This window comes from Pseudophryne corroboree, chromosome 4 (genome assembly GCF_028390025.1).
Source record: "Pseudophryne corroboree isolate aPseCor3 chromosome 4, aPseCor3.hap2, whole genome shotgun sequence".
NCBI classification, from domain to species: Eukaryota; Metazoa; Chordata; class Amphibia; order Anura; family Myobatrachidae; genus Pseudophryne; species Pseudophryne corroboree.
The window spans coordinates 689,016,169-689,033,751 of NC_086447.1; the positions used below are offsets into that span (position 1 = coordinate 689,016,169).

The 17,583-nt window shown below is 48.1% G+C and overlaps 1 protein-coding gene across 1 annotated transcript in view; it reads right to left on the reverse strand.

Annotated features, from left to right (window-relative positions):
• The window catches only part of LOC134910170 (sulfotransferase 6B1-like), a 101,521-nt gene that overhangs the window by 30,417 nt on the left and 53,521 nt on the right, over positions 1 to 17,583 (reverse strand). Inside the window, exon 4 of the mRNA XM_063917895.1 lies at positions 7,456 to 7,582. Coding sequence (XP_063773965.1) covers positions 7,456 to 7,582 — 127 coding nt within the window. The remainder of the gene's footprint in view (positions 1 to 7,455; positions 7,583 to 17,583) is intronic.

The window sequence follows — 17,583 nt, forward strand, 5'->3', positions numbered from 1 at the left end:
GTAGACTGTGACGGGTAGGTACACCTAGCAGGCGGATCCTCTGAAGGGAGAAACATGTATTTCCCAGCAGTAGCTTTGGAGATCCATGCATCCAATTCACCTCTGAAGAGCCATTCACCTTTGAAGGGAAGAGATTCCACATTACGTTTGGAGTCAGCGTCTGCAATCCACTGACGCAACCATATGGCTCTGCGTGCAGACACAGCCATAGCAGTGGTTCTAGCATTTATATTGCCAATCTCTTTAAGGGAGTCACAGAGGACTCGTCATGTCCTGAATGTGTTTTAAAAAAGTTACAGTAGTAACCAAGGTCATATCACCTGAAAGACCCTCTTGAATCTAAGTAGCCCATGTATGAATGGCATGTGTCCTCCAACAACCAGCAATGACCTGCAGCAGTGTAGATAGATTTTAGAGTTGTCTCTATTTTCCTATCCCCTGGGTCCTTTACCGTAAACAAACCCGGAGCGGGGAACACCGCCTTTTTAGAAAGGCGAGAGACTGAGACATCTACTGCTGGAGATTCTTCCCAAAATTTCCTGCCTTCCGGGGCAAATGGGAAGGTACATGTTTAAAAACCTTTTGGACACCTGATATTTTTTATCTGGATTTTTCCAAGCTAATTTAAATAAATTGTCCAATTCTTTGGAATCAGGAAAGGGTACTGTCAGTTTGTCCTTGTGGGAGGAAAAAGGACTGGTGATTAGTAGTGTCCTCCAGGGGGTGCTTTAACACATCCCGTATAGCCAATATGAGGGGTTCGATACCCTGTGTAGGGGTGGAATCCCCACTAATGGGATCCCAATCTTTCCCATCCACCTGTACATCATCTGAATCTGATAGGATTGCAGGCAAAGCACGTTTTTGTGCACCTGTAGACAGCAGGGGATGGGAAGCCACTGCTTGTTGCAGTTCTTGTGTTTTATTGGCATTGGCAGTGAGCAGAGATTACATATCCGACATCATGGTTTTTATAGCCCCCAGCCAGGAAGGCTCTGGACTCTCCCCCATGTTGTTAACAGCATTTTGTAATGACTGACTACACTACTCACAGGATATGGAGAACTAGGGGAGAATCTGACATTACATACATTGCATGACTTCTGTTTCACCATAATGAAAGACAGAAACAATGCACATACAACACAGACTGAATACAATACAAGCCTGCCCTATTGCGTGTGAGAGGAGACACAGAAGAGAGGACACCAGCGCACCCAACGCTGTACAGCCCCAGTGAGACATTCAGCGTTTTATGTAGTAACATATAACAGTGATACTGCTGTACAGAGAATTCCCCAAAGGAATGTAAACTGTGCACCAATAGTGGCTCTCCCCCTCTACACCCGGTACCAGTGATCCTGTGACCATTTTGAGGAGCCCATGGGTCCCCCCCCAGGAGGAACCCGTACGCCTGCCCCTCAATGTCTTCGTTCAAATCAGCGCCGCCCGTGAGCCAATCAGAGCTCGCGGAGCTTTGATTGGCTCACGGATCGGCGCTGAATTGAACTCACCCGCACAAGCCGGAGACTGAGGGGAAGGAGAGGCGCAGGCTGCGCTCTCCTCCCCTCACACACACACAGGAGACAGGACAGCAGCAGCGGTGAGAGGGGTGGGGGGCTTCATGAATTCCTGGCACTGGGGTCATATCTGGCACTGGGGGGGCATGTTTACCTGGCACTGGGGGCATATCTCGCACTGGGGGGCATGTATACCTGGTACTGGGGGCATATCTGGCACTGGGGGGGCATGTATACCTGGCACTGGGAGCATATCTGGCACTGAGGGCATATCTGGCACTGGGGGGACATGTGTACCTGGCACTGGGGGCATTCCTGGCACTGGGGGGACATGTATACCTGGCACTGGGAGCATATCTGGCACTGGGGGCATATCTGGCACTGAAGGCATATCTGGCACTGGGGGGACATGTGTATCTGGCACTGGGGGCATATCTGGCACTGCGGGGACATGTGTATCTGGCACTGGGTCATATCTGGCACTAAGGGGGCATTTATGTATCTGGCACTGGAGGGCAATGTATATATGACACAGTGGGGGCATTTGTGTATCTGGCACTGGGGCAATGTGTATCTGGCACTGTGAGGCAATGTATATCTGGCACGCTGGGGGCATTTGTGTATCTGGCACTGGGGGGCAATGTATATCTGACACAGTGGGGGCATTTGTGTATCTGGCACTGTGGGGCAATGTGTATCTGGCACTGTGAGGCAATGTATATCTGGCACTGTGAGGCAATGTATATCTGGCACTGTGAGGCAATGTATATCTGGCACTGTGAGGCAATGTATATCTGGCACTGTGAGGCAATGTATATCTGGCACTGTGAGGCAATGTATATCTGGCACTCTGGGGGCATTTGTGTATCTGGCACTGTGGGGCAATGTATATCTGGCACTGTGGGGCAACGTGTATCTGGCACTATTGGGGTCATATGTGTATCTGCCCCTCCCCCATATGTGTATCACACCCCCATTTTCCTTGGCCACGCCCCATGTGGCATTTGGTCACACCCATTTTTTACCTGTAAGACATTTTTTCTACTTGCACCACTGGGTGTGCGGCAAGCTGCGGCAGCTAAGGCGCAGTGCCCTGCTGAACAAACAGCCCCTCAGGACGATGGTCCTGCAGTGGAGAAGCGACTCTGCACCTCATGAGGCCGGTAACTGTCTTCCACCCCTAACTCCCACGGCACAGGTATGCTGTTGCCCAAACAGCATGCCAAAATAAGTAAAAGTTTAAATGAAATTGAAGAAAAACACTTGCAGAGTGTGCATCCTCTCCTGAGGGCACTTTTTTCTAAACTGCCTGTGGTAGGGGGCATAGAGGGGAGGAGCCAGCACACCCAGTTGCAGAAATTAAAAGTGCACTGGCTCCTTTGGACCAGTCTATACCTATCGTACTGAATCTGTCCCCAATATCCCTTATGGATGCTAGAGAAATATATGTTTACGTCACAACACAAGCATACAAACTAGAGACGTGCACCGGAAATTTTTCGGGTTTTGTGTTTTGGATTCCGTTCCGCGGCCGTGTTTTGGATTCGGACGCGTTTTGGCAAAACCTCCCTGAAAATTTTTTGTCGGATTCGGGTGTGTTTTGTATTCGGATGGTTTTTAAAAAAAAAAAAAAAACCCTCAAAAACAGCTTAAATCATAGAATTTGGGGGTAATTTTGATCCCATAGTATTATTAACCTCAATAACCATGATTTCCACTCATTTCCAGTCTATTCTGAACACCTCACACTTCACAATATTATTTTTAGTCCTAAAATATGCACTGAGGTCACTGGATGACTAAGCTAAGCGACCCAAGTGGGCGGCACAAACACCTGGCCCATCTAGGAGTGGCACTGCAGTGTCAGACAGGATGGCACTTCAAAAAAATTAGCCCCAAATATCACATGATGCAGAGATAAAAAAAAAAAAAAAGAGGTGCAAGATGGAATTGTCCTTGGGCCCTCCCACCCACCCTTATGTTGTATAAACATGACATGCACACTTTAACAAACCCATAATTTCAGCCACAGGGTCTGCCACACGACTGTGGCTGAAATGACTGGTTGGTTTGGGCCCCCACCAAAAAAGAAGCAATCAATCTCTCCTTGCACAAACTGGCTCTACAGAGGCAAGATGTCCACCTCCTCCTCATCGTCCGATTCCTCACCCCTTTCACTGTGTACATCCCCCTCCTCACAGAGTATTAATTCATCCCCACTGGAATCCACCATCTCAGGTCCCTGTGTACTTTCTGGAGGCAATTGCTGGTGAATGTCTCCACGGATGAGTTGATTATAATTCATTTTGATGAACATCATCTTCTCCAAATTTTCTGGAAGTAACCTCGTACGCCGATTGCCGACAAGGTGAGCGGCTGCACTAAACACTCTTTCGGAGTACACACTGGAGGGAGGGCAACTTAGGTAGAATAAAGCCAGTTTGTGCAAGGGCCTCCAAATTGCCTCTTTTTCCTGCCAGTATACGTACGGACTGTCTGACGTGCCTACTTGGATGCGGTCACTCATATAATCCTCCACCATTCTTTCCATGGTGAGAGAATCATATGCAGTGACAGTAGACGACATGTCAGTAATCATTGGCAGGTCCTTCAGTCCGGACCAGATGTCAGCACTCGCTCCATACTGCCCTGCATCACCGCCAGCGGGTGGGCTCGGAATTCTTAGCCTTTTCCTCGCACCCCCAGTTGCGGGAGAATGTGAAGGAGGAGCTGTTGATGGGTCACGTTCCGCTTGACTTGACAATTGTCTCACTAGCAGGTCTTTGAACCTCTGCAGACTTGTGTCTGCCGGAAAGAGAGATACAACGTAGGCTTTAAACCTAAGATAGAGCACGGTGGGCAAAATGTAGTGCTCTGATTTCAACAGATTGACCACCCGTGAATCCTGGTTAAGCGAATTAAGGGCCTTATCCACAAGTCCCACATGCCTAGCGGAATCGCTCCGTTTTAGCTCCTCGTTCAATCTCTCCAGCTGCTTCTGCAAAAGCCTGATGAGGGGAATGACCTGACTCAGGCTGGCAGTGTCTGAACTGACTTCACGTGTGGCAAGTTCAAAGGGTTGCAGAACCTTGCACAACGTTGAAATCATTCTCCACTGCGCTTTAGTCAGGTGCATTCCCCCTCCTTTGCCTATATCGTAGGCAGATGTATAGGCTTGAATGGCCTTTTGCTGCTCCTCCATCCTCTGAAGCATATAGAGGGTTGAATTCCCCTCTTTACCACCTCTTGCTTCAGATGATGGCGGGGCAGGTTCAGGAGTGTTTGCTGGTGCTCCAGTCTTCGGCACGCGGTGGCTGAATGCAGAGAGTGGCCCACAATTCTTCGGGACACCGACAGCATCTCTTACACGCCCCTGTCGTTTTTTAAATAATTCTGCACCACCAAATTCAATGTATGTGCAAAACATGGGACATGCTGGAATTTGCCCACATGTAATGCACGCACAATATTGGTGGCGTTGTCCAATGTCACAAATCCCCAGGAGAGTCCAATTGGGGTAAGCCTCAGTTTCCGTAAGGGGTTGTCAGCTGTGTGCCTCTTATGGAAAGCGGTGATACACAGCGTAGCCTGCCTAGGAACGACTTGGCGTTTGCGAGATGCTGCTACTGGTGCCGCCGCTGATGTTCTTGCTGCGGGAGGCAATACATCTACCCAGTGGGCTGTCACAGTCATATAGTCCTGAGTCTGCCCTGCTCCACTTGTCCACATGTCCGTGGTTAAGTTGACATTGGGTACAACTGCATTTTTTAGGACACTGGTGACTCTTTTTCTGACGTCTGTGTACATTCTCGGTATCACCTGTCTAGAGAAGTGGAACATAGATGGTATTTGGTACCGGGGACACAGTACCTCAAGCAATTCTCTAATTCCCTGTGAATTAACGGTGGATACCGGACACACGTTTAACACCAACACAGCTGCCAAGGCCTGAGTTATCTGCTTTGCAGCAGGATGACTGCTGTGATATTTCATCTTCCTCGCAAAGGACTGTTGGACAGTCAATTGCTTACTGGAAGTAGTACAAGTGGTCTTCTGACTTCCCCTCTGGGATGACAATCGACTCCCAGCAGCAACAACAGCAGCGCCTGCAGCAGTAGGCGTTACACTCAAGGGTCCATCTGAGGAATCCCAGTTAGGAGAGGACTCGTCAGACTTGCCAGTGACATGGCCTGCAGGACTATTGGCGTTCCTGTCTAAGAAGGAAATGGACACTGAGGGAGTTGGTGGTGTGGTTTGCAGGAGCTTGGGTACAAGAGTAAGAAGGGATTTAGTGGTCAGTGGACTGCTTCCGCTGTCACCCAAAGTTTTTGAACTTGTCAATGACTTATGATGAATGCGCTCCAGGTGACGTATAAGGGAGGATGTTCCTAGGTGGTTAACGTCCTTACACCTACTTATTACAGCTTGACAAAGGCAACACACAGCTTGACACCAGTTGTCCGCATTTCTGTTAAAATAATTCCACACCGAAGAGGTGATTTTTTTTGTAATTTGACCAGGCATGTCAATGGCCATATTCATCCCACGGACAACAGGTGTCTCCCCGGGTGCCTGACTTAAACAAACCACCTCACCATCAGAATCCTCCATGTCAATTTCCTCCTCAGCGCCAGCAACACCCATATCCTCATCCTGGTGTACTTCAACAGGACATCTTCAATTTGACTATCAGGAACTGGACTGTGGGTGCTCCTTCCAGCACTTGCAGGGGGCGTGCAAATGGTGGAAGGCGCCACCTCTTCCCGTCCAGTGTTGGGAAGGTCAGGCATCGCAACCGACACAATTGGACTCTCCTTGGGGATTTGTGATTTCGAAGAACGCACAGTTCTTTGCTGTGCTTTTGCCAGCTTAAGTCTTTTCATTTTTCTAGCGGGAGGATGAGTGCTTCCATCGTCATGTGAAGCTGAACCAATAGTCATGAGGAACACAGGAGAGGGCCTTAGCCGTTCCTTGCCACTCAGTGTCGTAAATGGCATATTGGCAAGTTTACGCTTCTCATATGCTTTTAATTTAGATTTTTGAGTCATTTTACTGAACTTTAGTTTTTGGGATTTTACATGCTCTCTACTATGACATTGGGCATCGGCCTTGGCAGACGACGTTGATGGCATTTCATCGTCTCGGCCATGACTAGTGTCAGCAGCTTCAGCACGAGGTGGAAGTGGATCTTGATCTTTCCCTATTTTACCCTCCACATTTTTGTTCTCCATTTTTTAATGTGTGGAATTATATGCCAGTAATATATCAATAGCATTGGCCTACTGTACTGTACTGTACTGTACTGTACTATATGTATACTGCTGGTCACCAAAATGCTGCACTGTCCTACTATATACTGCTCACAATAATGCAGCACAGAGATAGTATACTTGACACAGAGCTGCAAGATACAGCAATGGCCTACTGTACTGTACTACTATAATTATATACTGGCGGTCCCCAGTCCCCACAATGCAGCACACTGAGCACAGATATTTGCAGCACACTGAGCACAGATATGGAGCGTTTTCATGCAGAGAACGTAGATATTTTCAGCACACTGAGCACAGATATTTGCACCACACTGATCACAGATACGGAGCTTTTCAGGGAGAGAACGCAGCCACGTCCTCTCCGTTCAATCTCCAATGCACGAGTGAAAATGGCGGCGACGCGCGGCTCTTTATATAGAATACGAATCTCGTGAGAATCCGACAGCGGGATGATGACGTTCGTCCGCGTTCGGGTTAACAGAGCAAGGCTGGAAGATCCGAGGCTGCCTCGGACCCGTGTAAAATAGGTGAAGTACGGGGGGGTTCGGATCTCGGAGAACCGAACCCGCTTATCTCTAATACAAACCACTAAAATGGTGACATTAGCTGATCTCACTGATCTTTCTGCATCCAATGATACAATATTTGTACGGATAACTTACTGTTTCCACTTATAAAATCTTGGAAGAACAAGTCCCAAGAGCTGTAGGTAGGAAGCATAGGATAGCTGTTAGTGAAATGGTAATAAGACACCGCTGTGTCCTTTGGGTTTCGAAGAATCACCAAGATCTGTAACAAAAGAATAGACATTCAGTACAGTAGGTATCATTGTAATTTATGTGGTCAGATTAGACCACTAGATGGGCCCACATATGACCTGTTAGTTACTGTACTTGCAACAAGATATTACAGTTTATTTATGAGAGAACTTGTTCATCTACATTACGCATGCTTGTAGGGGGTCACAATACCAATGCCGGGATCCCGAACCTTGCATATCCCGCCAGTCGGCATGCCGACCAACAGGGACTATTCCCACTCGTGGGTGTCCACGACACCAACAGGGTGGGAAAAGAACCTGTGGCGAGTGCAACGAGCCATTGAGCCTACTGCGTGGCCAGCACAGCGAGCCCGCAAGGGACTTCATAGAGTTCGCCCCGGCCATCTAACAGCCGGGATCTCGTCATCAATATTGTGACCGCAACCAAACAGCAACCAAGTACACTTCTCCTTTAACCTTGCTCGTAGATTCTCTGCAATTATGTGATCCATGTAGATGCCAACATCCTTTGTCACAAGAATATTCTTTTTACCCACATCCTCACCATACATCTTCTCACATTGATTTCTGGTTGCTTTCTGTTTCATTATTTCATTGAGTAATAAATTCTGGAATTGCCCAAATAGTCCTTTCGGATCATGCCCCAGTATGGTTCACCCTGGCTTTGATAAACCAGATCTCCACATCTTATAAGTGGAGCTTTCCAACTTATTTGAGCAAATCTACTGATTTCCGTAATCATATTGAGAGAACTTTGCTAATGATAATACAGAACATCTAGAGAATATACACCTATTTTGGGCAGCTTCGAAGCCTGTTCTTCTGGCCAAATTATGGAACATGTGACCAGGAGACGCAAGCGCTTAACCTCTAAATTGGAGGAATATAGTAAGAAATTGGCAATGGCTTATGATCAGCTTATTTTAAATGAATCAGTCGAAGCAAGACAGGCATAAGTGGAGGCTAAACGGGCGTATGACATGTGTACGGAACGTGCCCAATTTACTCCTGATACCCAATATAATATACTTTCGATTATGTAATAAAAGCGGGTAGGTTATTTACTAACCTAGTTTGCTCATATTCCACAACTTAAGTTTGATTCCAATAATCCTATTACTAAATCCTCAGAAATATCAGCTAGGTTTCAACAATATTACCAGCAACTTTACTCAGCCCCTCCGGAGTCTCCCGCTTTGGGATTTAAATTTTTGAAAGAAGCCAGCCTACCGACACTAACAGAAGAGACGAGAGCTGATTTGGTAGCACAGATAACCGAAATAGAACTATTGCCTATAATTAAGCCTCTGTCCTAGGGCAAATCTCCTGGACCAGATGATTTGGGGCTGAATATTATCAGACACTCCAAACTCACATAATGCCCCACCTTCTCACTTTAACTCTATGATATCTGGTAAGGTTCAGCCATCCAGTTTCACGGAGGCCTGAATTATAGTATTCCCAAAACCTGGGAAGGACTGCACACAAGTGCAATCAGAGAGACCTATATCACTTTTAAACCAAGATCTGAAACTATTCACTAAATTACTAGCTCAACGCCTCCAATGCATACTTCCTAGACTTTCTTCACCCGGCACAAAATGGATTGGTTAAAGGTTGCACTTCTGTACACAACATTCATATGCTAGTGGCCGCCATGTTGCAAACTAAACAGACTAAAAATACTGTAAGTAAACCATTATTGTCAGTTGCGATGCTGAAGAGGCTTTTGATCGCATCTCCTGGTCACATATTTTACGTATCCTACATTTACAACAATGTGGTCCGGAATTTATTGGTATTTTTCGCCCATTATCCTCTTAATCAACAGCTTATCTAACAATAAATAATCCCGATTCTTCCTCTTAAAATGTATCTAGGGGAACACGCCAAGGCTGCCCCCTCTCCCCATTGCTATTTAATCTTGCACTTGACCCACTGATACGCACCTTTGTTAAAACTAATCTTTGGAAAGGAATATCACTAGGCGATCAATCAGTCAAGGTATCTGCATTCACTGATGACCTTTTATATTTTGGTGAACCTAGGACTGCTCTACCATTATTACAGAAATAACTAAAGGACTTTCACATCATATCAGGATTTTTAGTTAACTTCAATAAAACAGAGGCATTAGCATCAGAGGCTAGACAGGGGTGGGGGGCAATGTTCCCCTTCCGCTGGGCACAAGGCTGTTTGACCTATCTAGGGCTTTGAATTTCTGCTAATATTGATAATCTATATTCAGAACATTTTTCCCACTCAATTAGACAGATGTTAAATGATTTGATAAGTGCAAACATCTGCCACTTTCCTATATAGGGAGATGCCACCTAAACAAGATGATCTCTTTTCCAAGGCTTCGCTACCCACTCCAGATGCTGCCTTTTCTACTTGCTAAAAGATATGTTAGGGTCATTAATGGGGCATTCACTAAGGGCCTAATTCAGATGTGTGAGAAAACACTCCGTTGCCGCCCCCCTCCAGATTTTAAACTGCGTTCTGAAAAGAATGCAGTTTGGGTCCTTGCACATGCACATACCGGTATACGCACAGATGTGCAGAAAATTTTTGCACATCAGCACAAGGGTCTGAATCAGCCCCTAAATTAATTTGGCCTGGAAAATGACCTAGGATTTCGCTACTAAAACTACAACAACCTTTGTCGCTGCATGGAATTAAATTTACCATGTGCCCAAGATTATGCATTAGCAGCCAATTATAGGTATGCACTGGATTGGATAGGGAGTCTGGATAATTTTTTTTATAAGAAATTTGATCAAGCATTCAGTCCAGAACATGACTTGGTCAATTTATTACATATACCTCCAGGTAGTTTAACGACATCAAAGCTAACCCTCTTTTAAATATGCCCTGCTCTGCATGGTGCATCTCACGCAAAAGACATTGTGCATCTCACGCAATATGGCCCTCATTCTGAGTTGTTCGCTCGTTCTTTTTCTTCGCATCGGTGCGATAAGTCGCAATGTTCGCAGTGCGCGTGCGCTAAGTAAATTAGCACAAAAGTTTGTTATTTTACTCACGGCTTAACGAAAATTTTTAATCGTTCTGGTGATCGTAGTATGATTGACAGGAAGTGGGTGTTTCTGGGCGGAAACTGGCCGTTTTATGGGTGTGTGCGAAAAAACGCTGGCGTTTCTGGAAAAAACGTGGGAGTGTCTGAAGAAACGGGGGGAGTGTCTGGGTGATCGCTGGGTGTGTTTGTGACGTCAAACCAGGAACGAAACTGACTGAACTGATCGCAGTGGCAGAGTAAGTCTCGAGCTACTCACAAACTGCAAAGAAATTTCTATTCGCAATTCTATTCGCAATTCTGCTAATCTTTAGTTCGCAATTCTGCAAAGCTAAGATTCACTCCCAGTAGGCGGCGGCTTAGCGTGTGCAATGCTGCTAAAAGCAGCTAGCGAGCGAACAACTCGGAATGAGGGCCCATATCTTTCACACACTTTGTTTTTACTCGTGATTTTCTACTATCTTCAGATCTTGGCATCTCTCTGGTCTAAATATGGCATATCAATTTATGGCTGATAGTTGCTCCTCTGTCCTCAACCTTGGTAAACTAAAAGAAAGATTTCCAGATCTTCAGCTTCCTTTTATTTGCTTACTTCCAAGTTCGTAGTTACATCAACAGATTGTTGAGTATTCTTCAACCTACAGATGGTGCCGCACTCATCTAGTGCGGCTCCATCGCAGACGTGCACTCCAGGTGGGACTAGGCGATTCGGCGCCTAGTCCCGCTACGGAAGTGCACCGACGCTCCCATTGTTGTGAATGGGGCACGTGCATGTCTCACACGCACGGTCGTCCCATTCACAGCGATAGGCACAACTAGGCGGGCGCGCTGTGGCTCAGACGGAGCCACGATTAGCGTGGCTCCATCTGTACAGAGAAATTCAATTCTTTAGATCTCATGGTACAATATCGTCTGGGTAATGCCTTTTCTGCTGCGGGGTACACTGGGCTCCACAAGGAATGGACAATGGGGTGTAGAGTAGGATCTTGATCCAAGGCACCAACAGGCTCAAAGCTTTGACTGTTCCCAGAATGCACAGCGCCGCCTCCTCTATAACCCCGCCTCCCTGCACAGGAGCTCAGTTTTGTAGTTGGTGCTGCAGTAGCAGGCACTTAACAGAGGGGCTGCTCCAGGCAGCCCTAAGAAGAGCTTTTTTCTGAGGAAAAAGTGAAGACTTCAAGGGCAGCAGCGGTGGTAAATGTCAGTAGACATTCACTGCTGCAGCTCCGGCTCTCCCCAGCGGCGCTGTATACTCCCGAGCCCTGGTTGCCGGGTAACTACAGCAGGAGGCTCCGTTTTTCTTCACGTCAGGCACACACACGACGGGGGCTCTCCAGGATCGCGTGGCCATGCTTCGGGAGGTCGTAAGTAAGTCCCGCTGTCAGTGGGAGGCGGGCCGCGCGCGCTGGCGGTGGACACTATGGCAGTGCAGGCGATCCCACGATCAGCAGGGCATGGGACAGGTCAGGTTTTCTCTTTAAACCAGTTTATAGAGCCCACAGTACCCGGTGGTTTTGCCAGCAGGGGGATAGGGCTTGGACCTGAGGCCCCTCCCCCAGCCCCAGGGCGCCATTTTCTGAAAATGTTCCCACCCTGGAGCTGCATACCTGTCTTTTCCTCATTTCCTGGCAGTGTCTGCGGCGCCATTATCCCTCAACTCACTGTTCCTGGGAATGCTCGGGCAAATCCTCCTGTGTAAAGCCGCCTGGTTGTCAGCGCTGTGACTTTACATGACACTTTAGTATTCTACCTGCCTTTTAGTCAGTGTTAGTTAAGAAAGAGTGCATTTAGTCATGGTTTTCTAGTGCAATTACCCTGTGATATACATCCAGTTCTTACTGTGTACTGTTATATCTATATAGCTATATATGTAAGCTAGTCCAGTGCAGTATTATTGTTGGTAATAACCTCTGCATTATACAAACTGTAACTATCTGTGTGTGCATTTGATAGCTGAGTGGTGTCCATTTCGTGTCTTTCACTCAACCTGCTATCCCTATATTCTATAACCTGAGAGGGCTTGGTGCGTCAGGTTTTATTTGATATAGGATTTTCACAAAGATATACTCTAATACGTATTTTTCTCTGTGATTTAGTCACCATATCTCTCCTTTATCTCTGCTGGTGCTGACTACACTGCGCAGGGGTTTGGGTAAGAGGTATTGTGCTGCTGACAAATTGTACTGTGTTACCTGATACTGCAAGTTATATCATGTCTGCTTCTGAGGGTAACGGTGCTGGGGCTGAACACACTGCTGGTGTTGCTGAAGCCACAGACCCATATGAGGAAAATATAGTAGCTGTGGGATCTGGTTCTGGGGGCTCCTTGCCCCCCAGTGGGATTGTGGCACCGGAGGCACATAATGACCCTCCTTGGGCTGCTTTTTCCACGCTTCTACATACGCTAGTTCATAAACTAACTCCCGCTATGGGACCCCCTATGCTGGTACAACCGTTTGTGGTCCCTGCAGCTAACCCGCCATGGGCGGACGATTTATCTGCTCAATTAAAGAAGTTGAACCAGTCCCTGACTACTAACAAGTCTGACCAGCACTCGCCTAAGCCCAAGGGGTCCTCTAAGCTAGCACTTGTCTCCTCACAATCCACTGCTGTCACTGACACGTCGTCGGATGAAGACGGCACTTACACTGACCCCACAGGTTCTGATTCAGATGCGGCTGATGGCGAGGGTAGTTCACATGTGGATGTTCCTGATCTTTTGGAGGCTATAAAATTGATTTTGCAGATTACGGATGACCCCGAGCCATCGGTCCCTCCTAAGAAACCAGATAGGTTCAAATGTCAGAAGGTGGTTAAACAAATCTTACCTCACTCTGACCACCTAATCGATCTACGTCAGGAACCCTGGGAAAACCCAGGTACGAAGTTCGTGCCTTAAAAGAAGATGCTAGCTCGCTATCCCCTCGCGCCAGAGCTGTCTAAGAATTGGGTAACGCCTCCTCCTGTGGACTCACATGTGGCTAGGATGGTTGTTTCCTCAGCTCTACCGGTCCCTACAGTCACGTCTCTAAAAGAGCCTACGGATAAGCGTGTGGAGGGTTGTCTTAAAGCGATTTACACCCTCATGGGTGCTGCACAAAGGCCCACTATTGCAGCAACATGGGCTGCAGAGACTATTGAAGCATGGGCCTTGGAGTTAGAAGCTGAAATCTCCTCTGACCATACCAGACAATGCTTGTCTTATATTGTCACAGCTTCTCGTTATATTAAAGAGGCAGCTTCTGATGCCGGTGTCCTAGCAGCCAAGGCCTCCACTACGTCAGTCTTGGCTCGCCGGATACTGTGGCTGAGATACTGGTCTGTGAATCTGGATTCTAAAAAAACCCTGGAGGTGCTCCCTTTTAAAGGGAGATATTCTGTTTGGGGAGGACTTAAATAAGATTGTGGCTGACTTGGCTACTGCCAAAACTGCCCGTCTGCCAAGTACTGCTCCTTCTGTGTCAAAGGCTAAAGGTACTTCCTTTCGCCCCTTTCATCCTTCAGGTAAAGCAAAAGGTCAGGCGTACAACAAGCAGGCCCGCACTCCCAAACCTGGTAAGCCTAAGCCCAAAAGAGCCTGGGCGGCCCGTCAGCCAGCTTCCAAGACCGATAAGCCTGCCGCATGACGGGGCGGGCCTCCCTCTGGGGGATCCCAGGGTGGGGGGCCGGCTTCTAGGGTATTCCCAGGAATGGTTGAAGACCACTTCAGATGCCTGGGTACGGGAAGTCATCACTCGAGGTTACGCCATAGCCTTCAAAAACCGACCCCCTCAACGATTTTGCCAGACAGACGTCCCATTGGACCAGACAAAGGCAAATACTCTGCATTCGGTGGTACAGACCCTCCTGGATACAGGAGTCGTAGTACAGGTGCCTCTTGCGCAGAGGGGCCGGGGGTACTATTCTCCGCTGTTTCTAGTCCCGAAACCGAATGGGTCCTCACGGCCCATTCTCAACCTCAAGGCATTGAACAGGTTTGTGAAGGTTTCCAAATTCTGTATGGAAACCCTTCGCTCTATAGTTCTGGCCTTGGAACCTGGGGACTACATGGTCTCCCTGGACATACAGGATGCTTACCTACATATTCCTATAGCGGTGTCGCATCAGCAATACCCGAGATTTGCGATTGGCAACCGCCATTACCAGTTTCGGGCGTTACCTTTTGGTTTAACAACGGCTCCGCGAGTCTTTACAAAAGTTATGGCGGCGATGACGGTGGTACTCCGCCGTCAAGGGGTCAGGATACTGCCGTGTTTGGACGACTTGTTGATCCTGGCAAATTCCCCAGAACTTCTCCTGCGTCATCTAGATGTGACGGTCCGGTTTCTACAAGCCCACGGGTGGCTCATCAACTGGAAGAAATCCTCCCTGGTCCCTGCTCAGAGCATGGTGCACCTGGGAGCGCTATTGGACACTCACAACCAGAGGTTGTTCTTGTGCCAGGAGAAAGTCCTGAGGCTTCAGGACAGGATTTGTTGCTTCCTTTCTCGTCCGCAAGTGTCGATACATTCGGCGATGCAGGTGCTGGGCCTCATCAGCATTCGACATGGTGGAGTATGCTCAATTTCACTCTCGTCCCCTCCAGAGGCTGATCCTAGCCAAGTGGGATGGCCTGCCTCACCGGATCAGGTCTCAAATGATCTCGTTAACTCCGGAGGTCCGTCTATCGCTGCTCTGGTGGCTCCGGGACCAACAATTGTGCAGGGGCCGTCCCTTCTGGATATCCAACTGGGTCCTATTGACGACAGATGCCAGTCTACGAGGTTGGGGCGCGGTGCTGGAGCAACACTCCCTTCAGGGTTGGTGGTCCAAGGAGGAGTCCCTCCTCTCAATCAACATTCTGGAATTGCGGGCGGTCTTCAATGCATTGAACCTAGCCCAGCATTTGATTCAGAACCGTCCTGTTCAAGTACAGTTGGACAACGCCACCACAGTGGCTTACATAAATAATCAAGGCGGCACTCTAAGCCGTTTGGCAATGAAGGAAGTCTCACGGATTCTACAGTGGGCAGAACGCCATCTACCGGCCATATTCATTGCGGGAGTCCTGAATTGGGAAGCGGACTTTCTTAGTTGTCAGGACGTATATGCCGGCGAGTGGGGCCTCTATCCAGAAGTGTTTCAACTCATAGTGGAAAAGTGGGGCCTCCAGACGTAGATCTGATGGCATCTCGATACAATCACAAGGTTCCGGTCTTCGGAGCAAGGACTAGGGATCCTCAAGCAGCATTCGTGGATGCGCTGGTGGTGCCGTGGACGTTTCGGTTGCCGTACGTGTTCCCTCCGGTGTCACTCCTGCCCAGGGTAATTCGGAAGTTCAAGCAAGAAAAAGGAATTCTGCTTCTCATAGCTCCGGCGTGGCCCAGACGGCACTTTTTCTCAGACCTGCAAGGCCTATCGTCAGAGCATTCAATTCTACTTCCACAATGCCCAGACCTCCTCGTTCAGGGCCCCTGTGTCTACCAGGACCTAGCCCGGCTGTCTTTGATGGCGTGGCTCTTGAAGCTTCCGTCCTAAGGGCTAAAGAGTTTTCTGAGGCGGTCATTCGAACTATGTTGCGGGCCCGGAAACCGGCTTCGGCTCGGATTTACTATAGGGTCTGGCATTCTTACTTTGTTTGGTGCGCATCTAACGATTATGACGCTTCCAAGTTTAGTATAGCCAAGTTGTTGGCTTTTCTTCAGCAGGGCCTGGACTTAGGCCTGCGTCTGGCCTCCCTCAAGGTTCAAATATCTGCCTTGTCAGTATGGTTTCAGTGAAAAATTGTGACCTTACCTGATGTGCATACCTTTACTCAGGGTGTGTTGCGTATCCAACCTCCCTATGTCCCGCCTGTGGCTCCTTGGGACTTGTCAGTGGTTCTGGAGGCGTTACAAGAGTCTCCGTTTGAACCTCTTGGTTCAGATGACCTTAAATGGCTTTCCCTTAAGGTGGTGTTTCTGCTGGCTATTGCTTCAGCTAGAAGAGTGTCGGATTTGGGTGCTTTGTCCTGTAGCTCTCCATATCTGATTTTTCACCGTGACCAGGCGGTTCTTAGGACTCGTCCCGGATATTTACCTAAGGTGGTTTCTTCGTTCCACCTTAACCAGGAGATAGTAGTTCCGGCACTTGTTTCTCCTGATCTGTCCCCCAAAGAGCGGTCTTTGGATGTGGTACGGGCTTTCCGTATCTATGTGAAGAGAACGGCTTCTAATCGAAAATCTGATTCTCTCTTTGTTGTGTTTGGATTTCACAAATGTGGCTGGCCTGCTCACAAGCAAACCCTGGCCAGATGGATTAGAATGGTGATTGCACATGCTTATGTGAAGGCTGGTCTCTCTGCTCCTGATCACATTAAGGCCCATTCTACTCGGTCTGTTGGACCTTCTTGGGCGGCCCAACGTGGTGCGACTCTTGAACAATTGTGCAAGGCGGCTACGTGGTCCTCCGTGAACACGTTCGTAAGGTTCTATACCTTCGATACTGCCGCTTCCCAGGATGCTTCCTTTGGACGCCGGGTTCTTGTGCCCGCTACAGTGCGTCCCCTACCATAAGGAACTGCTTTAGGACATCCCCATTGTCCATTCCTTGTGGAGCCCAGTGTACCCCGCAGCAGAAAACGAGTTTTATGGTAAGAACTTACCTTTGTTAAAACTCTTTCTGCGAGGTACACTGGGCTCCACAAGGCGCCCACCATGACGCACTTCGCTTCTTTGGGTTGGTATGGCATTAGCCGCTGACACGTCTCCTGTCGTGAGAATGTGGTGTTTGTGGCTACTAACCATTGTCGTCTCTTTTCCTGCTACTGCATTGGGCTGGTTAACTAAAAACTGAGCTCCTGTGCAGGGAGGCGGGGTTATAGAGGAGGCAGCTCTGTGCATTCTGGGAACAGTCAAAGCTTTGAGCCTGTTGGTGCCTCGGATCAAGATCCTACTCTACACCCCATTGTCCATTCCTTGTGGAGCCCAGTGTACCTCGCAGAAAGAGTTTTAACAA